The sequence below is a fragment of the Oncorhynchus mykiss genome, chromosome 10 (assembly GCF_057628025.1).
Source record: "Oncorhynchus mykiss isolate SJ-2025 chromosome 10, ASM5762802v1, whole genome shotgun sequence".
NCBI classification, from domain to species: Eukaryota; Metazoa; Chordata; class Actinopteri; order Salmoniformes; family Salmonidae; genus Oncorhynchus; species Oncorhynchus mykiss.
The window spans coordinates 48,478,795-48,502,123 of NC_143031.1; the positions used below are offsets into that span (position 1 = coordinate 48,478,795).

At 46.8% G+C, this 23,329-nt stretch overlaps 2 protein-coding genes across 2 annotated transcripts; one reads left to right on the forward strand and one right to left on the reverse strand.

Annotated features, from left to right (window-relative positions):
* Positions 1 to 2,107: 2,107 nt before the first annotated feature.
* Positions 2,108 to 16,716, forward strand: mcf2b (MCF.2 cell line derived transforming sequence b). Its single transcript, XM_021618840.3, has 27 exons — positions 2,108 to 2,375; positions 6,869 to 6,997; positions 7,274 to 7,390; positions 7,596 to 7,745; positions 7,868 to 7,992; positions 8,172 to 8,286; positions 8,385 to 8,504; positions 8,660 to 8,851; positions 9,016 to 9,207; positions 9,530 to 9,701; positions 9,925 to 10,010; positions 10,945 to 11,030; positions 11,252 to 11,318; positions 11,408 to 11,523; positions 11,648 to 11,717; positions 11,839 to 11,931; positions 12,107 to 12,199; positions 12,307 to 12,432; positions 12,591 to 12,806; positions 12,941 to 13,033; positions 13,438 to 13,516; positions 13,703 to 13,763; positions 14,088 to 14,287; positions 14,511 to 14,623; positions 14,791 to 14,903; positions 14,993 to 15,096; positions 15,572 to 16,716. The coding sequence occupies exons 1-27, from the start codon at positions 2,325 to 2,327 to the stop codon at positions 15,604 to 15,606; spliced, it is 3,114 nt and encodes a 1,037-aa protein (XP_021474515.3). The 5' UTR covers positions 2,108 to 2,324; the 3' UTR covers positions 15,607 to 16,716.
* Positions 16,717 to 16,963: 247 nt separating this feature from the next.
* f9b (coagulation factor IXb) lies at positions 16,964 to 22,522 on the reverse strand. The gene is made up of 8 exons (XM_036933248.2): positions 22,059 to 22,522; positions 19,195 to 19,364; positions 19,061 to 19,085; positions 18,818 to 18,931; positions 18,450 to 18,581; positions 17,988 to 18,340; positions 17,765 to 17,891; positions 16,964 to 17,671 (listed from the first exon to the last, which is right to left on the reverse strand). The coding sequence occupies exons 1-8, from the start codon at positions 22,123 to 22,125 to the stop codon at positions 17,091 to 17,093; spliced, it is 1,569 nt and encodes a 522-aa protein (XP_036789143.1). The 5' UTR covers positions 22,126 to 22,522; the 3' UTR covers positions 16,964 to 17,090.
* Between the last annotated feature and the right edge of the window lie 807 nt (positions 22,523 to 23,329).

Here is a 23,329-nt window from a genome sequence, read left to right on the forward strand (position 1 = left end):
TGATATGTTAGCTGATAGGTCAGATATATTGTTCAAGCGTCCTACTGTTACGTTTACACCTTCACTGTTGCAGGAAAACATTTTGTCCATGAAGTTGTCTAGGAGGTATTGGATTTGTTGTTGTCCAATTGTTTCTTGGTATGTTTCTACACTACCTTCCTTCCATCTATAGCATTTCTTAATAGTGTGCACTTTGTTTGGCTTCGAAGCCTTCGATGTTGATTATTGCTCTGTTTAAGTAGATTGTGGTTTCGCTGTGATCTGATAGTGGTGTCAGTGGGCTGACTGTGAACACTCTGGAGAGACTCTGGGTTGAGGTTGGTGATAAAGTAGTCTACAGTACTACTGCAAAGAAATGAGCTATAGGTGTACCTGCCGTAGGAGTCCCCTCGAAGCCTACCATTGACTATGTACACATACCCAATGTGCAACAGAGCTGCAGGAGTTGTGACCCTTTTTTGTTGGTTATGTTGCAGTAGTTGTCTCTGGGGGTCATATGGGGGACATAATGCTGTCTTCTCCAGGTAGGTGTTTGTCCCACTGTGTGTTGAGGCTATCAGGTTCTTGTCCAGTTCTGGCATTTAGGTCATGTTTAGGTCATTCATACCATGTTTCTTGTAGGATAACAATGTCTGTATTTCTAATTTCTTTGGTGAAGTCCAGGTTCCTGTTCTTTAGGCCAAGGGCAGATGACTTCAGGCAATTGGATATTCCAAGATGGTAGTGAAGGCTTTGGGTTCCAAGTGTCCAATGTTGTTAGTCGTGGTTTGGCCTCAGACTAGTAATTGTGAGAAGAGCCTGCTGAGCATATGGCTAGGGTAAGAGTGGAGTGGGGGGCATAGACCTGATCTGAGTGGACCTTTATGGGGTGTGGACATGGTTGGTTTGGGGGGGTATTGATTGGTTGGGGTGGGGGTGTGGAAGTGGCTGGTGGTGCTGTGCTTTGGATATAGGTCCTCTTGTTCTTTTTTTTCTCTCTCTCTCTCCCTCCCTCTCTCTCTCTCTCTCTCTCTCTCTCGCTCCCTCTCTCTCTCCCTCCCTCTCTCTCTCTCTCTCTCTCTCTCTCTCTCTCTCTCTCTCACCTCTCTCCCACCTCTCTCTTTACCATTCTCGCTCTCTGGTTATCTCTCTCTCTCTCTCTCACCTCTCTCCCACCTCTCTCTTTACCATTCTCGCTCTCTGGTTATCTCTCTCTCTCTCGCTGCCTCTCTCTCGGCAATAATTGTTTTAAGGTGGAGATATGGTTCTTCTGCTGTAGTCATGCTCAATGCTCTTAACTGAAAAAAACATGCTTATTTTATTTCATAATAAACAACATTTAAAACAGCCAGACTCTATTCACAACAGTATTCTCTCTCTCTCTCTCTCTCTCTCTCACACACACACACACACACACACACACACACACACACACACACACACACACACACACACACACACACACACACACACACACAGAGAGAGAGAGTCCTATAGAAAATATTGCTCACACACAGCATGGCATAGGGAAATACATTTTTTGTAGAAAATGATAAAGGACATAATTAATATTATTTACATGAATTTGATTTTGCAGTTGACGTGAAATGCGCGTGACAGTGACACTGACACACCCCTATTCTGAGTGGACGCAAGTGCGTTCAAGGTGTTGCAGACAGACAGCGCAGCCTGTTACTGGTGATGGGTATTCCGAGTCTTTTCGGTGAACCGGATCATTTGGCTCCTTTCACATAAAAAGAGCCGTTCATTTGGCTACCAAACGGCTATTCGTTCAGTAGTGCTTGCAAAGTGACCTTAAACCATAAAAAATAGCCAATCTCTAATTTAATGCCTAAAACGTTGCCTACCATTAGGTCAGATCGTGAAATGCAAGATCAACTATATTTTTACCAGACCAAATATATGAACAAATATAATGCAATGAAAAACATTTGAGTTGATCATAATGAGGCTCTCTCCTCACTATATGGTTCCGGCATTGAGGAATGACCATCTTCAGATAATGTTTTTTATAATTTGTCTGCAGATAATCGATGTCTGGAGCTGAAAAAGCAACAGTATCAGTATGCAAATAAGGGAGCCAAATGAATGGCTTTTTCACAGATGCAATTCGATTCCCAACGTTCACCAAAAACAGCCGTTCAAAAAGAGCCGTTCGTTCGTAATCACTACCTGCTACCCACCCGGCCACTGCAATGCGATGCTGCGGCTGCTCACTACTGCCGAGAGTCCCGCGCAGTACTGATGGAGGGAGGGAAGTTGTGAGGCGGCGAGATATCCCCTTAAAATAGGGTGATATCCCCTAGAAAGAACAACCCAAAACCATGGCGGAGGCCAATCCTTTTAGGGGACTGCCCCGTTTGCGGAGGGCCGCGGTAAGGTGTTTACGATATAAGAATTTATTTGATGTTTCCCGAAATTAGGAATCAGGATCTGTCTATTGCAGCATAGCGAGGCGAACACTGCTTGGCCGGGATGTGCCCTACTGCGGCATCAGCTAGAAATCGCATGCGACTTAAGGCATATACAAATGTCAGATAACACTCGAGTTTCTGTCTGTTCTAGTAAGCGTGAATTTCCAAAATTGTTTACATAGTTGCACGTCTATACATGTGTTTGGAGATGCGGGGGGGTCGGACAGGACATGCCAATGACAAAATGGTGTGTATGATAAGTCTTGCGGGATAACAACAGTAACATTAGTTGAAACAGGTCTTTAGGCATTGAAGAGTGATATAACCTAGTGTTTGTTGTAGGAGGGTATTATCTTCAGTGTTATCTTTATCGACAGAGAGTTATTGCATATTGTATGACCGTAATATATTATTGCAGTAGCCCAGTTGCATTTCTACAGCTGTCTGGATGTATCCGTCTGTATCATTCATATACAGTTGGCTAATAACTGATATAGCCTATTGTACTATATTTGCTCTGTAGTTCACCACAGGGCATCACAGGCACCACAGCCAATTCCTACTTTGGCCGCCTTTCCTTACAGTTCTCTGCTGCCAATGACTGGAACGAATTGCAAACATCACTGAAGCTGGAGACTCATACCCCCTCACTAACTTTAAGCATTAACTGTCAGAGCATGTGACTAATTATTGCACCTGTACAAAGTCCATCTGTAAATAGTCCACCCAACTACCTCATCCCCACATAGTTTTTTTTCTATCTCCTTTGCACCCCAGCATCTCTACTTGCACATTCATCTTCTGCACATCTATCACTATCACAGTGTTTAATTGCTAAATTGTAATAATTTCACCACTATGGCCTATTTATTGCCTTACCTCCCTAATCTTACCTCATTTGCACACACTGTATATATACTTTTCTATTGTGTTATTGACTGCACGTTTGTTTATTCCATGTGTAACTCTGTGTTGTTGTTTGTGTCGCACTGCTTTGCTTTATCTTGGCCAGGTCGCAGTTGTAAATGAGAACTTGTTCTCAACTGGCCTACGGGGTTAAATAAAGGTGAACTATATATATATATATATATAAATGTACTGTAAGCAAGGCATTTCACTGACACAGCAGTGTGGTTGCAAACGATGGAGACAGTAGTTTTGGTAGAGCTGAATTATACCAAAAAACTGTATCTCATAATACATGCATTATGTGATGCTATAGGGGTCTATTTGAGATGTGTAATAGGCCAAAAAACTGTTGATATGCATGTTTCTGATCTGTGCTGCAGTGGTCAAACTAATCTTCAGCATGTCTCCACTAGGATTGACTGAGTGTGAGGGAAAGCTGATAGGCTTGGTGTCGCCTGGTGTGTTTCATTGATCACCTGTCCTGCAGACATTCAGATTGACTTTGCCTTATATCTATTTGCATTCACGCTGCTGCTCAAAGCTGCCCCTTGGATCACCGTGGCCTGTACATGGAAGTACATCTCCAATTGGTCTATGCAAAATTCCATTACTGAAGTCTTATTCACTTTTAGTGCTGAGCCTGAGGTGCATTTGCCTCACACATCTGAAGAGAGTCTGACATAGAACAACAGCTAGTTGGTCACAGGGATGTTATAAGAATCTAAGGACCTCCACTGCTGTTGCAGTATGATGGAGGGGTTGCAGTATGATTTGGAGGTGTTGCAGTATGATGTTGGAGGTGTTGCAGTATGATGTTGGAGGCGTTGCAGTATGATGTTGGAGGCGTTGCAGTATGATGTCGGAGGTGTTGCAGTATGATGGAGGTGTTGCAGTATGATGTTGGAGGTGTTGCAGTATGATGTTGGAGGTGTTGCAGTATGATGTTGGAGGTGTTGCAGTATGATGTTGGAGGTGTTGCAGTATGATGTTGGAGGTGTTGCAGTATGATGTTGGAGGCGTTGCAGTATGATGTTGGAGGTGTTGCAGTATAATATCGGAGGTGTTGCAGTATGATGGAGGTGTTGCAGTATGATGTCGGAGGTTTTGCAGTATGGTGTTGGAGGTGTTGCAATATGATGTTGGAGGCATTGCAGTATGATGTCGGAGGTGTTGCAGTATGATGTCGGAGGGCGTTGCAGTATGATGTCGGAGGTGTTGCACTATGATGTTGGAGTTGTTGCAGTATGATGTTGGAGGTGTTGCAGTATGATGTCGGAGGCGTTGCAGTATGATGTCAGAGGTGTTGTAGTATGGTGTCAAAGGCGTTGCAGTATGATGTCGGAGGCGTTGCAGTATGATGTTGGAGGCGTTGCAGTATGATGTCAGAGGCGTTGCAGTATGATGTCAGAGGGCCTGCTGTTACGGAGTCTAGTTGATAGGTGTCTGTCTTTATTCCTTTATCCAACATATCATACTGAAACAGATGCAGTATAATGTTGGAGGTGTTGCAGTATGATGTCGGAGGTGTTGCAGTATGATGTTGGAGGTGTTGCAGTATGATGTTGGAGGCGTTGCAGTATGATGTTGGAGGTGTTGTAGTATGTTGTCAGAGGTGTTGCAGTATGATGGAGGTGTTGCAGTATGATGGAGGTGTTGCAGTATGATGTCGGAGGTGTTGCAGTATGATGGAGGTGTTTCAGTATGATGTCGGAGGTGTTGCAGTATGATGTCGGAGTTGTTGCCGTATGATGTCGGAGGTGTTGCAGTATGGTGCCGGAGGCATTGCAGTATGATGTCGGAGGTGTTGCAGTATGATGTTGGAGGTGTTGCAGTATGATGTTGGAGACGATGGAGTATGATGTCGGAGGTGTTGCAGTATGGTGTCGGAGGCGTTGCAGTATGATGTCGGAGGCATTGCAGTATGATGTTCGAGGCGTTGCAGTATGATGTCAGAGGCGTTGCAGTATGATGTTGGAGGGCGTTGCTGTTACGGAGTCTAGTTGATAGGTGTCTGTCTTTATTCCTTTATCCAACATATCCTACTGAAACAGATGCAGTATAATGTTGCAGGTGTTGCAGTATGATGTCGGAGGGCGTTGCAGTATGATGTCGGAGGTGTTGCAGTATGATGTTGAAGGTGTTGCAGTATGATGTTGGCGGTGTTGTAGTGTGATGTTGGAGTTGTTGCAGTATGATGTTGGAGGCGTTGCAGTATGATGTTGGAGGTGTTGCAGTATGATGGAGGTGTTGCAGTATGATGTCGGAGGTGTTGCAGTATGGTGTCGGAGGTGTTGCAATATGATGTTGGAGGCGTTGCAGTATGATGTTGGAGGCGTTGCAGTATGATGTCGGCGGTGTTGCAGTATGATGGAGGTGTTGCAGAATGATGTTGGAGGTGTTGCAGTATGATGTTGGAGGTGTTGCAGTATGATGTTGGAGGTGTTGCAGTATGATGTCGGAGGCGTTGCAGTATGATGTTGGAGGTGTTGCAGTATAATATCGGAGGTGTTGCAGTATGATGGAGGTGTTGCAGTATGATGTCAGAGGTGTTGCAGTATGGTGTTGGAGGTGTTGCAATAAGATGTTAAGAGTTGTTGCAGTATGATGTTGGAGGCGTTGCAGTATGATGTCGGAGGCGTTGCAGTATGATGTCGGAGGACCTGCTGTTACGGAGTCTAGTTGATAGGTGTCTGTCTTTATTCCTTTATCCAACATATCATACTGAAACAGATGCAGTATAATGTTGGAGGTGTTGCAGTATGATGTTGGAGGTGTTGCAGTATGATGTTGGAGGCGTTGCAGTATGATGTTGGAGGTGTTGCAGTATGTTGTCAGAGGTGTTGCAGTATGATAGAGGTGTTGCAGTATGATGTCGGAGGTGTTGCAGTATGATGGAGGTGTTGCAGTATGATGGAGGTGTTGCAGTATGATGTCGGAGGTGTTGCAGTATGATGTCGTAGTTGTTGCCGTATGATGTCGGAGGTTTTGCAGTATGATGTTGGAGTTGTTGCAGTATGATGTTGGAGGCGTTGCAGTATGATGTTGGAGGTGTTGCAGTATGATGTTGGCGGTGTTGCAGTATGATGTTGGAGGTGTTCCAGTATGATGTCGGAGTTGCATTTCTTTCGACCTTCGTCTCTCCCAAGCCAGTACGGGAGTTGTAGCGATGAGACAAGATAGTAGCTACTAACAATTAGATACCACAAAATTGGGGAGAAAAAGGAGGTAAAAATTAAAAAAGATCTAAAATAAAAAAATAAACATGCTGACTTAGGTTTATTCACTCGTCTAGTGCGATAGGGAGGAGGGCTTTATGTAAGAGTTATCTAATGAGCTAAGAAGGTCAACGCTGTGAACGTCCACACTTACTGAGTAGGATGCAAACTAAGAAAAACCGCTTGAGAATGGTAGTGAGGCAATAACCAAGTAGGAAACAGAGCAGGCTGACACAACAGTCATGCCACACAGACAATAAGGTTCAATGATATCAATGATATCAATTATCTTAACTGTTGTTCTCTTCTCCTGCTGTCTTCTTTCTGCAGATGTCCTTCCCGGGGAATCTCCACCTGGTGTTGGTTCTGCGGCCCACCAGCCTCCTGCAGAGTCCCTCAGGCACCGGCACTGACTTGGGCTTCCGCTTCAGCCAGGATGACTTCATGCTCAAGATGCCGGTAAGAAGTGGAAAATGACGAAACCAAGGCTTGTTTGAAATGTTGAGCAAATACCCGTACAGAAAGTGGTTAAGGGGCCGTATTCGGGCGATCCCAGTAGTTGTTTCAACAGTCGGACAATATCAGGGGCTGTGAAGGACTCTCTTAGGTTGTGTTTACGCGCAATCTCTCTCTAAGATGTATTACTGTAAGGTGAGGAGTGATTATGATCGATTCTGGTTGTCACGGTGGTTTTGTGCTGTACACCTCGGTCTGCTACTCTGCGTTCTTCCGCAGGTGGTTATGCTCAGTTCGGTTACGGACCTGCTTCGCTACATTGATGAGAACCAGCTGACCTCAGAGTTTGGTGGAACTCTGGAGTACTGCCATAGTGACTGGGTTGTCCTTCGTACGGTAAACATGCTGTCCCACGGTGTCACCTGAAGCAACACATCGATTTATAGGCAGACCTGGTATTTTGGTACACGGACCTTCGTCAACAACATGTAGACAATTTCACCGCAAAGCAGCCTAGATGTGCAGTGTGGCAGAGTACATGACAAATTCGGTGTTTTTGGTATAAGGCAAGACGTTCATTACTATTTGTCTCCCTCTGTAGGCTATTGAGAGCTTTGCCGTGACTGTCAAGGAGATAGCCCAGTTGCTGCAGTCGTTCGGCACCGAGCTCGCCGAGACCGAGCTTCCAGATGAGGCCGACGCCATCGAGTTCCTCCTCAGATCCCACACTGACAAATACAGGCAGCTGAAAGTAAGACACGCCTCCCATGACAACCTCGGAATTATTCCGAGTTTTTGTTGTTGTTGTCGCAAGGCCGTAGTAGTGCATGTTGCTGTGATGTCCCGTGAATAACTGAATGGCAACGATTGCAGGATGACATCAGGTCAGTGATGCGGGAGGGCCGTCACTTGCTCTCCAACCTGGAAGCCGCCAAGGCAGCTAAAGCTGATGGCCAGGAGGACAAAGATATCAAACAGGACTGGGACACGGTGCAGAGGTACAGTACACTGTTAAAAAAAAGATGGTTCAGACAATTGTGTTTCTTCTTCTTGGTGTGTCTAGTTTCATTTATCTCGTGTTGTCTTTGCGGTAGCTGCCATGGGATGGGGTTCTGGAGGAGTTATCGTTTTGATAAAGTGTTTGACCTTTAGCTTGTGTACCATCTGTTTTCTTCAGGCTTCTGGCCCAACTACGGGACATGGAGATGGCTTTTGATGGCTTTTTTGAGAAGCATCACCTGAAACTGCAGCAGTACCTTCAGCTGATGAGATATGAGATGAGCTTTCACGAGGTACAGCCAGTTTACAGTGGTAAAAGGGAAAAGTGTCAATCTGTACTATTTCCTACATTTAGTGCCAAAGGTCAAACTTCCTTTTTGCTGTTGCTCAGATGGAGGAGATCCTGGACCAGCTGTCTGGTCAGGAGAAGGAGGTCGCTGCCGTGGGCGGGACTGTGGCCCAGACAGAACAGCTATTAAAAGATCTGGAGTCACTGGACACCCGCGCACAGGTCAGGGTCCCACGACACAAACGAACCTCTCGCTTGACCCTTATAGAGTACATCCTGAGACTTCTGACAGAGAAACGTAAACTGCTCCAGATAGGTGCACCTATGATGGCTATCCTTGACTGTTTTTTTTGTTGTGTGATTGTGGTGGTTGTCAGGAAGAGATGGGCCGCGCCCAGATCATTATCTTGCGAGGCCACCAGCTGGCCACCGGTCACCACTACGCTCTGGCCCTGATCGTCCAGCGGTGCAACGAGCTGCGGCACCACTGTGACGTGCTGACCACCGCTATTCGAGCCAAACGGGCTACCCTCACCCGCATACGCCACCTGCTGCTGCGTCTGGAAGAGGCATGCGAGCGCACGCACACACACACACACACGCACACAATTGTAACCTCCATCCTCCCATATCCACTCATAAAGCTTGTAGAGTCTGTGATGGTCAGTGTGTCATGCTTCCATGTGTGTGTGTGTGTGTGTGTGTGTGTTTGTGTGTCTATATCCGCCTTCAGGCCCGGCGCTGGTGTGACGAGGGGGCTTACCTCTTAGCCAATCAGCTGGTGGATAAGTTCCAGTCCAAGGAGGGAGCTCAGGGAGCGCTGCAGGATATAGAGAGACTCCAGGAGGAGACACCGTTGTGTCTGAGCCAAAGCCCTGATGTCCTCAGTCTGGAGTTTGAGGCCATCCTGACCCCTCAGCTAGAGGTATGCATCCCTGTTCCATAGTGTGTTCTTTGGCATCAGTCACATTTCCACCCAGCCTGGCTCCAAGTCATACCGTGCCATTTCCTCCCGTTATCACTGTATCATTTCATCCCAAAGCTCTTTGGTGCGACGACAACATCCTGTCGACACGGCAAACTTGACACGTGCTCTAATACTACAACTGCCACAAGCGTAGGGTATTATTATCAACAACCTGCTGTTGCCAGCACTTTCCACCTTTCTCCTCCCTCATGCAGATCCAATAGGCCTGTCGATCTCTATCAGTAATCTCTCTCTCTCTCTCTCTCTCTCTCTATCTCAGTCTCAGATTGGGGTGGCCACTGAGAAGCTGTCTGCCATGCAGAGAATGATCCACAACAGACAGGCATGTCTGAGGAAGCTGGCTGACATTCAGGTGCGGCCCATCCAGCTGGTGGCCCCTCGGCCTGAGCACTCTCCCCGGTGCAAATCCCCTCTCTTCTCCCCCAAACACAGTACGTTACCTTAAATACACAACCACAAAACTCTTACCGAGGCCTAACGGACGCTGAATATGAGTTAGTTCTCGTACTCTGATTATTAGGTGTGTGAGAAAAGGTTTTTCAAGGATGATAGTGGACATTCAGCAGCCTGTCTTCCTCAGATCAAGTGTTCATACTTGAAGTAATAGTCTTTTTTTTATTTTTATAATCATTCTGTGCATTTTCATGCCTGCAGGTGTAGATTTCAACTCGGTTCTCAACTCAAGGTTCTCTTTTGACCTCTTACCTGGCAAGAGGGCAGCTCGGAAAAGCCCTCGAAAGGTGAGAGTTGGGTTGTGACACCTACAGATCAGAAGGTTCCTTAAGATCCACTGTATTCATCAAGTGTCTGACACGCATTAATATAGGACTTTGGTTACGTGGTTGTTTCGAACCGGAACACGTCCGTTTTTTCCCCAATCGACGATTCGAATGGGATTCGTTTTACCAAACTGCCCCGGGAAATATATCATTTTTCTCATTCAAAATGGACCATCGTGACGGGAGACAGGAGGCTGTTCTAGGTGTGAATATATTTCGACCCACCTGCGTGAACTGTATGCAGTCATTCAATTAGCTGACGTAATTGCCAATTGATCAATTCATTGGCACAATTATCATCCGCTTAATCTTTTAAAAGAGAAATAGGCACTGCCCGCTGGCTGAATCAACGTCGTATCCACGTCATTGTTAATGAAAGGACGTTGAACCGAAGTGGAATAGACGTTGAGTTAAAGTCTGTGCCCAGCAGGCGGGAAAGTTGGTACATGACAAAGCAAATCCAACATCTGTAGCGCTTTGTTTTAAGACTGCGTGCAGCACCTGTTCAACTCTGTAACATCCCTCAAAACACAGGGATGACGACTCACACGGGATAAGTATTAGCAGAGAACCTGGGGAGTCTGGAATAATAACCTTCCCGCCAAGTAAAAATGACTGATATGGCAGAAGAATAAAATGACGGATGTGGTGTTTTGTGCTCGTGCGGATAATCACATTACCCGACCATCCCAACCTCCCCCGTCCCAATAGGGCTATAGAATGTCCCTACATTACATTTCATGTCAACACGATTTGCATTTTCTCCAGTGTGGGATAGCATTTTTTTTTATTTATCTGGCCTCCACATCATCTTTGTCCTACAGGGTGGCTTATCACGGTTTCAGCTTGTCATGTTGACTAAATTCATTCTTGCCCTCTCTCTCTCCCCCTCCAGATAGAGGTGATGCATGACTATGAGGAGAACCGCAACTCTCTCTCCTACGGCCAGGAGGGAGAGGAGAGCCCAGACCAGCTGAAACGGTGAAACAGAACCCCACTCATCATCAGTCTGCATGCACTGTCTGATTCCAGCTTGGTTTCATCAACTGTTTATCTGTCTTTGTCTGTTATCTGCCTAGAAAATGTAATTGCATTTAATTTAATAAAGGAATTTCCCTTACTGGTGCCTCTCTGTCTCTCTCTCTCTCTCTCTCTCGCTCTCTCTCTCTGTGCATCTTGCTGACTGTGCTTTGTGTCTTCAGACACATAATCAAAGAGCTTATTGAGACAGAGAGGATCTATGTAGAGGAGCTGCTCTCTGTCTTGCTGGTAAGGTGTTTCATTTAACAGTTGCACAGACACACAAACCATCCCAAAGGGTACAATATTTAAAAAAAAACAAGTCTTCATTTCTGTAGGGTTACAGGGCAGAGATGGATAACCCCGCCCTCTCCAACCTACTGCCCTCTGCCCTGCGCAGCAAGAAGGAGGTCCTCTTCGGGAATATGCCAGAGATCTACAAATTCCATAGCAGGCAAGGAAGTGCACAAACACTCGCTCTTTCACACGCACTGAGGCACTGATAAGCAAAAGCTCTGTTTTTACAGTGAGGAGAGTATTGATTGAAGTCATGCCTCATCCGCCCCTCCTCTCTACAGGACCTTCCTCCAGGACTTGGAGGGGTGCCTGGAGACTCCCGAGAGGGTTGGAGCATGCTTTCTACGACGGGTGAGCAAGCTTCTGATCACCCCTCTCTGACTTCATGTGGTATGGGGTCATCAGGCAGAGCCCCCTGTAAACCCTCTACAGTCAGTTGGCTTGGTTTTGACGTTTTCTCTGTCCGTTTCAGAAAGAAAAGTTCCAGGTGTACGAGCGTTACTGTCAGAATAAGCCGCACTCCGAGTTGCTATGGAGACAGTGCTCTGCTTCCCTCTTCTTCCAGGTACTCTGGCTAAGTGGACTGCCAAACTGTTTTTTTCATGGAAGAGAGATGCACTTCCCATCACTTTTGAATCCCCTTTCACGTGTTGATAAAAGTGATATAGTTTTGACGAACGTTGCGTCTTCTGGATACATTTGAACGATTTCTTCAGTCTTTACGTCTCCATCCTGTGCAGGAGTGTCAGAAGAAGCTGGAGCACAAACTGGGGTTGGACTCGTACCTCCTAAAGCCTGTCCAGAGACTGACTAAGTACCAGCTGCTGCTGAAGGTAGGGCTTGGGCTCAGCCGACGTCTTGACTTACACGGTCCGTGTGTGTGCTTTAACATTCCATTTGAACACATTGGGGCCCTCCGGGCTCCTGTCTTTCCCGACAGGAGCTGTTGAAGCACAGCGCAGACAGTGATTATATCTCTGAGCTGCAGGGGGCACTAGAGTCCATGCTGGATCTCCTCAAGTCTGTCAACGACTCCATGCACCAGATCGCCATCACAGGTTATGAGGTAAAGCGTGTGACTGAGAGAATGTATGAGTGACTAAGTGATAATGAATGAGAAAGGGACAGATGTGCATCTTGTTTTTCTCTCCGTGAATTTTGTAATGATTATGTCTTACCACATCCCAACATGCTGGGTTGTGTTGTGTCTGGCTGTGTCCCCAGGGGGAGCTGAGTGACCTGGGCCGGGTGCTAATGCAGGGCTCATTCAGCGTGTGGATCAGCCATAAGAGGGGCCCGACGAGGATGAAGGCCCGTTTCAAACCCATGCAGAGGCACCTCTTCCTGCATGAGCACGCTCTGCTCTTCTGCAAGCGCCGTGAGGAGCATGGGGAGGCCCACGACCGCACCCCCTTCTACAGCTTCAAGCACTGCCTGAGGGTAAGGCCCGGGGGGGGGGGGGGGGGGGGGGGGGGCACGTCCGGCACTTCTGTTCTTCTCATATGGACACGCGTTCGCTTTGATTAAAGGTACAGTCAACACACTGGCGGTGGTGAATTGTGTTTTCTCTGCAGATGAGTGCTGTTGGCATCACTGAGAATGTCAAAGGAGACGTGAAGAAGTTTGAGCTCTGGTACAGTGGCAGAGAGGAGGTGTACATTGTTCAGGTGAGGGCCACATTATGTATCGTTTGATTTTGATTATCTTGTGCTCTCAGTTTAGTCTGTGCCTTGGCAAGTGATGGAGTGGGCTTGGTCTGGGCTTCTTACTTCATATGTATTCACTGTATTCTAGCCCAGGCTCACCCTAAACAACTACTGCTGTGCCCGCCTTTTCTATTCCTACGCTGTCCATAATGTCTATACACACCATCCTGTACATTGATATTCCGGACACTGACATTGCTCGTCCGGACATTCCGCAATTCTTTTATTTTATGTTTGGTCGAAACACAAGCATTTCGCGGCACCCGCGATAACATCTGCAAGATGTGTACGCGGCCAATACAGTTTGGTTTGATTTGACTCGCTGACACACACGTGGTACTGATGCCCGTGGCTGTGTTCCACAGGCCCCGACGTTCCAGATCAAGATCACCTGGCTCACCGAGATCAGGAAAATTCTCACCAACCAGCAGAGGCTCCTCCAAGGTTTCTACTTTGCGTCTACTTGTCTGTCAGCTTCCATGTTGGGTGTGTTATCCATTCCCCTTGTCTTCTATTGTGGTGTGATGTGATTCGTCTGTCTGCATGCCAGTAGTTTGGTTAAACTACCTGGAGGTCTAAAATCACTTTTATCTGCCCTCTGCCCCCCCCCCCCCCCCCTCCCTCTCTCAGAAGACATTCCCCCTATTCAACTCTCAGAGCAGACTCCTCTGTCTCCTCCCTCTACTGACAGGTGATGCTCTTTGCATGTCCTCTCACGTCCTCTCATGTTCTCTCATGTCCCCGTGTCTCACAATTTGCATGATGAACAAAGAGAACGTTGGGGATTTCCTGGAAATGTTTGAAAATGGCGCTCGTAGCGTGTCATTCGTTTGTGGTCGATTCCAATCATAGCTTGGTTTCAACTCATCTCCAGCCTAGTGACTCCCAAAATGTCAACCTTGTTTCTCTGGCGTTGGTCTGGAGAATGGTGTGACTTAGCCAGTGCCTGAGGCCAAGCTTGTGACCATGTGGATGTTGTGTTTCTGCCCCCCCGTTCCTTTGCGACGCGGGACAGTCTGGCTCATATGTCGGTGTGCATGCCGTGGAGTCCCAGGCAGATCACTGGCTGCTCAGGTTGTTTTGATGTCCTTCCTCACAGTAAGCCTCCAGACCAGTCCCTCAGCACGGAGGAGGCCGAGTCGTCCGGCCGCACCAGCCCCGTCCTCACAGACCCCGTGGTCTTCTCCCCTCAGCCCCAGCACAACAATCGACGCAGTGAGTATGCGTGGAAAACAGCAACCATTTTGTCTTTAGTAGCAAAGCAGACTCCAAGTCTACTGGCCAATTGGGGCCGGTCGGTGAAGTTTTGACACTGAAAAGTCCAGCATGTCTTCGCAGTGGAATTGTGCTTTTGTCATCAGTGGGAAGGTTTTGAAAGTGAGATGCCTTTGACTTGCAGGGAGGGTTGTAATCAAGAGCTTCTCTCTGTAAAACGTAGGTTGGCCTGGCACCTCCCACTCAGTGGACATCTGTGAGGGTCCGGAGGACTGGAGCACCACTGACTTGTCCAACCTGTCAGACTCTGACGAGGAGGACGACCCTACTCCACTGGTGAGCCGGTCTAAACGTCACCCGGCGTTGTATTGTCAAGTGTTCCTGCAAAACAGTTTGTGGACGTAATTGGACATTGGAGTTAGAGCACGATGTAAAATACGAGGCTATTGTCAGTCTGTTTTTCTGTTTATCTGGTATTAAGGGGACATGCTTTCCTCTCACAGGTTCCTGGGAGGTACAGGGCCCTGGTGGAAAGTAGTGTGTGCAGTACAGATGACCTCATCATTAAGTGCGGCGATGTCATCCAGCTGCTGGATCAGGACACTGTAGGGAAGTGGTGAGAAGCCCCGTTACTAACATCACTACCGCTATTGCTGTTGCTTGCTGTCGTTACTACAGCAGTACTCCTGATTCTCTCTCTGTCAGGCTCGTGAGGAATGTCAGTCGTTGTGATGAGGGTCGGGTCTCAGCTGATAACCTGCACAGGATTCTGGGAGAGAGTGGCCGTGCCCACTCAGGCAGGATGGAAGGTGAGGGGCTCCCCGTGGACCAGTAGTAGAGCTCACTGTTCTGGTGTTTGTAGCTATTAGCATGGATGAATAAGATGTCCTCATATCCACAAACATACCTGCACATTACGACCTTACTACCTGTGTGTTTCTCTACATACCTGCACATTACGACCTTACTACCTGTGTGTTTCTCTACATACCTGCACATTACGACCTTACTACCTGTGTGTTCCTCTACATACCTGCACATTACGACCTTACTACCTGTGTGTTTCTCTACATACCTGCACATTACGACCTTACTACCTGTGTGTTTCTCTACATACCTGCACATTACGACCTTACTACCTGTGTGTTCCTCTACATACCTGCACATTACGACCTTACTACCTGTGTGTTTCTCTACATACCTGCACATTACGACCTTACTACCTGTGTGTTCCTCTACATACCTGCACATTACGACCTTACTACCTGTGTGTTTCTCTTTCAGGGAATCAGAAAACCCGGAAGCTCAGCTCTCTCTGAATGAAGCACGTGCCATCCACCCTCCGTCCGGACACAACCTCTGACCCCACAACTGTCGTCCTGACATCCTTCCCATCGTCTTTCCTGGAGACTCCAGGGGCCTTGAACATGCTGCCAGAAACCGATCAGTCATCAATCAAACCAGAGGATCTGAAGGGTCGACTTTGCCTTCTTTTAACCGTCCATCTCCAGAAATGTATAATAATCACCACCATATTAATACCATGACGATAAAACCACAAGGACGTCTTTTTACATTTCCTCCAGAGGGTGCATGTGTTGCCGTGGGTAACGCCCCTACCCACGTCAAGCAAACAACCTCGAGCACAAGGCAGTGGACTGAGTCTACTTTCCGACCCCCTGGGCAGCATCACAACATCACCTTAAAGAACTGTCACCCCGGGAGATAGGATCTCCATGTCTTCATTTTCCTGGATGAAATGCATGAACTGTTTCTAGCCCACTTTATAAATACATTTACTTAGAAAAGGACTGTTTTACTTCTGTTACAGTGAAAGTGAATCCAATCTCTCTCTTTTTTTTTTTTTTTTGACATTTGTGTGTTACTATCATGGTTCATGATAGACCATAACAGATTTCAACATATCGTCAATGCCAGGTTATGTGCCAAAACATGCTATTGTACAGTTTCCCTGTCTGCTTTATTTGTTAGAACAGCCTCATTTTGTACCACTCTCATTATCCCCAATTACTATGGTAAATAGCTGACATTTCAGTGTGAAAGCTAACAGCAAGCAAACTGTGCCAAGCGTTGTATTTCTATGCTCACTATTCTGCATGAATGTCGACAGGGTGTTGCAAGTGGTCAGTTCCAAGTTGAACATTGCCGAATGCTTCTTTTTATGTTTACTGCAGTTTTGTGCCAGTAGGGGGTGGTGTGTCAGTCGTCTGACCATTTGACGTGAGAGGAGGGTCCCGCAGTGCCGCTGCCGCTACTTCTGCTGCTGAGTGAGTGTGATGATTGGATGTTGCAGCTTCTATGTAAATTCTCCACATAGACGGACGTTGGGGATTCATGCGAATCTACAGAGAATTTCATATATGATATGGATGGAAATTATTTTACCAAATACAAGCACAAGCGGATCTGATGGGAGAGTCTTTCTTTACATTCTGGTAATTTAGCAGAAACTCTTATCCATTTTCATAAATGTTTCTTTACTATGTCTTAACTTTATTTATTGTATTTTTTTTACCTTTATGGGTGTGGATGTGCATTTTGTAAATGTTGACTGATACTACTGTACAAGGCGTAGGCCTCTGGGTCAGTCCCTAATGTTTCTGAATCTGCCTGACTATTTTGAATAACTTACAGAAGACATTCAAAGAGACATCATTTCCCGGATCCCTTTTAATTCATCAACAAAGAGTAAATCAGCCCAGTTAAACATTACACAATGGTAATCATCCAAAACGTTAAGTAACGTAAGGGCAGGGGGGGGGGGGGGGGGGTCTTGGACCTCTCAGACATCAGGCTCAGAGTTGGAACCAATGCTTCTCAGCCCAGTGACATTGGAGATCCACGGGAAGTAACGTGACACACGTGTGTAGATGCCATACTTCCCTTCCTTGGCGCACTCCTCCCCCCAGCTCACGATGCCTGTCAGAAACCAAGTGTCCCGGTACTGGGTGACATGGGGACCGCCACTGTCCCCCTGGCATGAATCCTTCTGCTCGCTGCGGTAACCGGCACAAAACATGAAGCGGGACACCCGTTCTGCGCTGCTGCCCTTGCACTCGGTCCTGTCCACGTAGGGCACCTCTACCTTCTGCAGTATGGAGGACTCAGGGCCCTGGAAGCGCATCCTGCCCCAGCCGCTGACCACCGAGATAGAGGCCTCCCTCAGCAGCGTCTCAGTGAAGTCCTTGGGCCCCAGACAGATGGGGAGACTGTAGTCAGAGAGGCGTGCGGGCGTGCGGAGCTTGAGCAGGGCTATGTCGTGGTTGTACTGACTTATCTTGGCGTCGTATCTCGGGTGCATGTGATGCTCAGCCACAGCGTGGTCATGCTCCGTCCCCTCCTTGACCTGCATGTTGTGCTCCCCTGGCGAGAGGCATTGTGATCAGATGAACATTATTTTGAACGAATGAAGCACAAATACCAAATAGGCAGTCACTCCTACTTGGTTTGACTCACCCACTCTGATGAAGAAGGTTCCAATCTTGCCCTCGTTCAGGCAGTGGGCAGCGGTGATGACCCACATCTCACTGAGGAGGGTGCCACCACAGAAGTTCTGCCCGGTCAGCTTGCTCATCAGGGACACCTGGCAGTGTCCCAGAGGTTAGCACAGACAACCGCAGTCTAAACACATTGACTGGAGGGGCTTAGTTACACTCACACACTCACACAACTGGCCTACCTGCCAGGGGATCTCCCCAGGTTTCACTGTGTTTCCCCCAACGATGCGCTGGTCGCTGGATGTCTCTTCCTGGATGGTGGGCAGTGTTGGGAAGAAGGCCCAGGAGGGCAAGTCCCCCAGCACTGAGGAAGAGTGGCTGCTACTGGTGCTGCTGACGCGGTGGGGGGTTGTGGTGGTGGCATTGACCGCAAGAGAATCCAAGGTGTTGTTCACAGAGGCCTCCGGTGTCTCAGTGATGTTGAGGGCGTTGTCGTCGGACTGCCGAGTCTGATCAACATTTACGGCTGTGATGATCGACCGAGAGGACAGCGTTGCGCTTATAGCCTTGCCAAGATGACCACAGGGGAATGGTCCTGGCCAAAATAAACATAGATGAGACCGGTTGAAAAATAGATGATAGATGATTTAAATCAACGCAAAGAGAACATGGTGCGCGGACTTATATGCAGGATCAATCAGTACCTTCTGGTTCGCAGGTGGTCTTGTCCGGAGCCAGTCTATACCCTGTGGCACAGTCGCACACTGCATGCTGGGCGTTCAGCACACAGAAGTGGGAGCAGCCACCGTTGTTAATGTCACACTGCTTAGCCATCTCTGAGTAGGGAGAATCCATGAGAACAGAGGATTAGGAGACAAGTTGATTTTGAACAATGGGGGGGGGGGGGGGGGGGGATTAACGAGGTTAACATGTAAGCTACTATAAGGTAAACATATGCAATGTTCAAGTTAAAGCAGGAATATCTGCAAATCCAATCGAATGCCAAGTGGATGACAAGATAGTTGACGTTACTGCGTTTGATTTGATTTTAAACAGATTACAGGTTACTCACCGATCTCACAGTTTTTCCCATTGAATTGAGGTAGACACCAGCATACGTAAGCACTCATGGCATCTTTACACTTCCCCCCATTCTGGCATGGGTTGGACTCACACTGGTCCCCGTCTGTAGGGGCACATAGACAAAGACTTGACTACAGGTAGATGAGATAGATTATACCAATCAGCTCATTGTACAACTCTACTATCTCTACAGAATATCGATTTCTTTTTTATTTTTAGCCTTAATGCTTACCAAGGTAATTCGCCCAGAATTGCATCTAAAGCAAAAGAAAAAGAAACACCATTATTGATGCTGTCCATCACTTGACATGGCAGAGCCTAATGGGCAGATGGACTTCATGTGCGGTTGTAGGGGATGCTACCTACTGTTTTCTCCTCGTTCTCAAACACTTCCCTCGCCTCCTCCAGATTGCAGCGCTCCTCGATACACTCCCTCTCCAGGTTGTCCTTCTTCATCTCCTCGAAGGCCCCCGTGTTGTAGCGCTTCTGCCTCCTCAGGAGGGTGTCTGCAGACTGCCTGGACAGAAAGACTGAGGCTGGGGAGGAAACGAGGACAGAGATGGGGGGGGGGGGGTCACTAAATGAACAATTGCGTTGAAATGAATTCCCCTTATAGGTTCAGGTTGGCAAAGCATATGTCGTTTCCCATGAAGAAGAAAATATCATCATTGACATATAGAAAACGTCCCTTCCTCTGACTCTTCTCATCCTCGCCCTTATGCTCTCATCCTGTATCTGTACCCTGAAGTTTATACAATGTGCCAATGCATTTGACTGACTGACAACTGAACTGGAAGGAGCAGGGGTGTCATGCACACCAAAAATCGGAGGGGGAACAAAGTATGTTAGGATGACTAGGGGAGAGTCTGGAGGGGGGCTAGGGCCCCGTCAGGAAGTTGAAGAATTTTGCATTTTTCAAACACTTTAAACAGCTTTTTCCTGCAATCCAGAGTCATAATCATTATGCTTAATTCTATTAAAAAATATATGCTTATTTTTCTGCATGTCTAAGCATACCTCTTGAGCAATCTGTATCCTCCCGACTGGTGGTTATTTTTTAAAGAAACTAAATACACTATATATACAAACGTATGTGGACATAACAATCGAGCACACAGCCATGCAATCTCCATAGACAAACATTGGCAGTAGAATGGCCTTACTGAAGAGCTCAGTGACTTTCAATGTGGAACTATCATAGGATGCCACCTTTCCAACAAATCAGTTCGTCCAATGTATGCCCTGCTAGAGCTTCCCTGGTCAAACTGTAAGTGCTGTTATTGTGAAGTGGAAACGTCTAGGAGCAACAACGGCTCAGCCGCAAAGTGGTATGCCACACAAGCTCACAGAATGGGGCCGCAGAGTGCTGAAGCGCGTAGCACGTAAAAATGTGTCTGTCCTCAGTTGCAACACTCATTACCGAGTTCCAAACTGCCTCTGCAAGCAACGTCAGCACAATAACTGTTTGACGGGAGATTCATGAAATGGGTTTCTATGGCTGAGCAGCCGCACACAAGCCTAAGATTACCATGCGCAATGTCAAGCGTCGGCTGGACTGGTGTAAAGCTCGCCACCATTGGACTCTGGAGTAGTGGAAACGCATTCTCTGGAGTGATGAATCACACTTCACCATCTGGCAGTCCGACGGATGAATCTGGGCTTGGCAGATGCCAGGAGAATGCTACCTGTCCGAATGTATAGTGCCAACTGTAAAGTTTGGTGGAGGGGGAATAATGGTCTGGGGCTGCTTATCATGGTTTGGGCTAGGCCCCTTAATTCCAGTGAAGGGAAATCTTAACTCTACAGCATACAATGAAATTATATACGATTCTATGCTTCCAACTTGTGCTAACGGTTTGGGGAAGGCATTTTCCTGTTTCAGCATGACAATGCACTTGTGCACAAAGTGAGGTCCATACAGAAATGGTTTGTCGAGGCCTAACGAGTGGCACAGTGGTGTGAGGCACTGCATCGCAGTGCTAGAGGCATCACTACAGACCCGGGTTTGACCCCAGGCTGTAATGATTTTTGGCCCAGCATCGTGCGGGTTAGGGGAGGGTTTGGCCAGCCGGGATGTCCTTGTCCATCGCGCTCTAGTGACTCCGGCCAGGTGCCTGCCAGCTGTACGGCGTTTACTCCGACACATCGGTGCAGCTGGCTTCCGGGCTTCCGGGTTAAGCGAACAGCGTGTCAAGAAGCAGTGAGGCTTGGCGGGGTCGTGTTTCGGAGGAAGCATGGCTCTCGACCGTCGTCTTTCCGGAGTCCGTACAGGAGTTGCAGCGATGGGAGAAGACTGTTACTACCATATGGATATCACGAAAAGGGGGTAAAACGTGGAAGAACTTGACTGGCCTGCACAGAGCCCTGACCTCAACCCCATCAAACACCTTTGGGATGAATTGGAACGCCGACTGCAAGCCAAGCCTAATCACCCAACAGCAGCGCCCAACCTCACGAATGCTCTTGTGGCTGAATGGAAGCAAGTCCCCGCAGCAATGTTCCAACATCTAGTGGAAAGCCTTCCCAGAAGAGTGGAGGCTGTTAAGGCAGCAAAGGGCAACCAACTCCATATTAATTCCCATGATTTTGGAATGAGATGTTCGACGAGCAGGTGTCCACATACTTTAGGTCACGTAGTGTGTGATTCCCTTCATCTCTGCTAACTTCTGTGTAAAAGATTGAAAGGAATGTGAGTCTTATCCATTTAGATATTGCTTTTCTTTTCTAAAGTCTACCAACCTTGCCAGCAGGCATGCCAGCTAATATAGTTATACAAGTAATCTACTCTAACTTGGTAGCCTGAAATGGCTTCTTGGTAGCTAGTTATAAGGATGGGTGATTGAGAACCTATCTGGGCTAGCTAAAACAACTTCATAAAATTGCTAGATGGCTAGGTATTACAGAGAAACAACCACAAAAAAATGCATTAAAATGATAATAGATATATATTTTTAAACAGGACAAAGCCGAGGGGGAACATGCCCCTGTGCCCACTACGGGCATGAGTTATCAGGGAAGAAGTGAGGCCAGTTTACTGAAATCAAAGTCAAGCACTGGTTTGGGTTTATGTGAAGCAGACATAATGGATGTTACGTGAATAATATGTGAATCAAACATCACATTCGTACGGTATTTCTATACTATCATAAAGACTGATAAAGAAGCACTTGTGAAAAGCATAGGATACTGTTTGTCGATGTCTGTTTTTTTGTTAAATGTGTGAAGCCTACCTCCAGAAGTGAACTCGTTTTCCACCATGAATACCGCAGTTATGACAAATAAACACATCCTTGTCATCTTGTTGCTCTAGGTAGTTATTCTCATTGATATCCCACCAAACAGAAAAGACCAAAAAGGAATGGACAAACTTGACTCTAAACTCCAAAGTACAGGAGACTATTTGCACATGACCACCTGGGTAAGCGAATCTCTCTCTCTCTCTCCCTTTCGCTTTCTCTCTCTCTCTCTCTCTCGCGCTCTCTCTCTCTCCGTCTCTCTGTGAGGCTCTATAAAATTCCTCTTCGAGTTTAAAAAAAAAAGTTGGGTGGCTTGAGTTAAAACCTAACTGTTATTATTAAATCTATTGGTCTATATATTTTGCTGATTCAAATGAAACGGTTCATACCTTTTTACTAATTGAAGACAAATGTGGTCCAAACTTGGGCAACACAACAAATATTGACAGTTGCTGTCTGACTTTTGTCAACCCTGTGTTTGAAGTGCAAGACCGCTGAATAGGGGTTCTTCAACCACAAAGTTATTTCCACTCTTGATAAAGGTTAAAAACGGCTGTTGTAAATTCTAGTCTGTGTCACACACAAAAAAACAATGATTGTGTACCCAAATGAGGGGCAGAGGTGGGCATGTCAGTATAACTCTTAAGTTGTACAGTATTTGCAGAGCTCGCAAAACTGTCAGCTCCTGATCTCTTCCTAGGGACGATGCCAGCTCAGGCTGATGAAGTTCTGCCTCGCAAATGATGTGTCTTTTCCAATATCTAACTGTCCTGCTGTTTTCCCCGTCTGAGCTTTCGTGACCTTTGGATGATAAGAGTATAAACAGGGCACTAGGCCTCTAAAACAGGCTACACGCAGTCACAATGTGAGTGTGGTACTACCAGCAGAACAGGCAGTGCGAAAGCATCAGAACAAAACATAGGACATGGAAACTATTGGGAATATTTCTAAAATGTACAACTACAAAGTCCTTATTAACCATTATACAGTTTTGCACAGCTAACATAATGTAAGATTTATCATAGACAATGATGTCATCTCCCCAATGGACATTGACAGCACCTGTATTCAAGCAATGATCTCGTTCACAGATAAATATATTTTGCTTAGAAATTACAATGACGAGCTGAAATATGAATTTGGTTCCTGTTTATGAAAGCTTGGCCCTTTGAGTCGGTACCAATGATGTACTGCATATTAACCCTGGATTGCTGATGTTATGCATTGGCCATTGAGAGGATATGAAGCCACTGGTCGGCCATATT

Bases quoted from the DNA above. Each gene is read 5' to 3' on its own strand.
- mcf2b (XM_021618840.3), top strand. From the start codon at position 2,325: ATGGCGGAGGCCAATCCTTTTAGGGGACTGCCCCGTTTGCGGAGGGCC. The intron at 2,376-6,868 runs GTAAGGTGTTTA...TTCTTTCTGCAG, and splicing joins CCCGTTTGCGGAGGGCCGCG to ATGTCCTTCCCGGGGAATCT. The intron at 7,993-8,171 runs GTACAGTACACT...TGTTTTCTTCAG, and splicing joins GACTGGGACACGGTGCAGAG to GCTTCTGGCCCAACTACGGG.
- f9b (XM_036933248.2), bottom strand. From the start codon at position 22,125: ATGACAAGGATGTGTTTATTTGTCATAACTGCGGTATTCATGGTGGAA. The intron at 19,365-22,058 runs GTAGGCTTCACA...TTTCCTCCCCAG, and splicing joins AAACGAGTTCACTTCTGGAG to CCTCAGTCTTTCTGTCCAGG. The intron at 18,932-19,060 runs GTAAGCATTAAG...GTGCCCCTACAG, and splicing joins ATTCTGGGCGAATTACCTTG to ACGGGGACCAGTGTGAGTCC.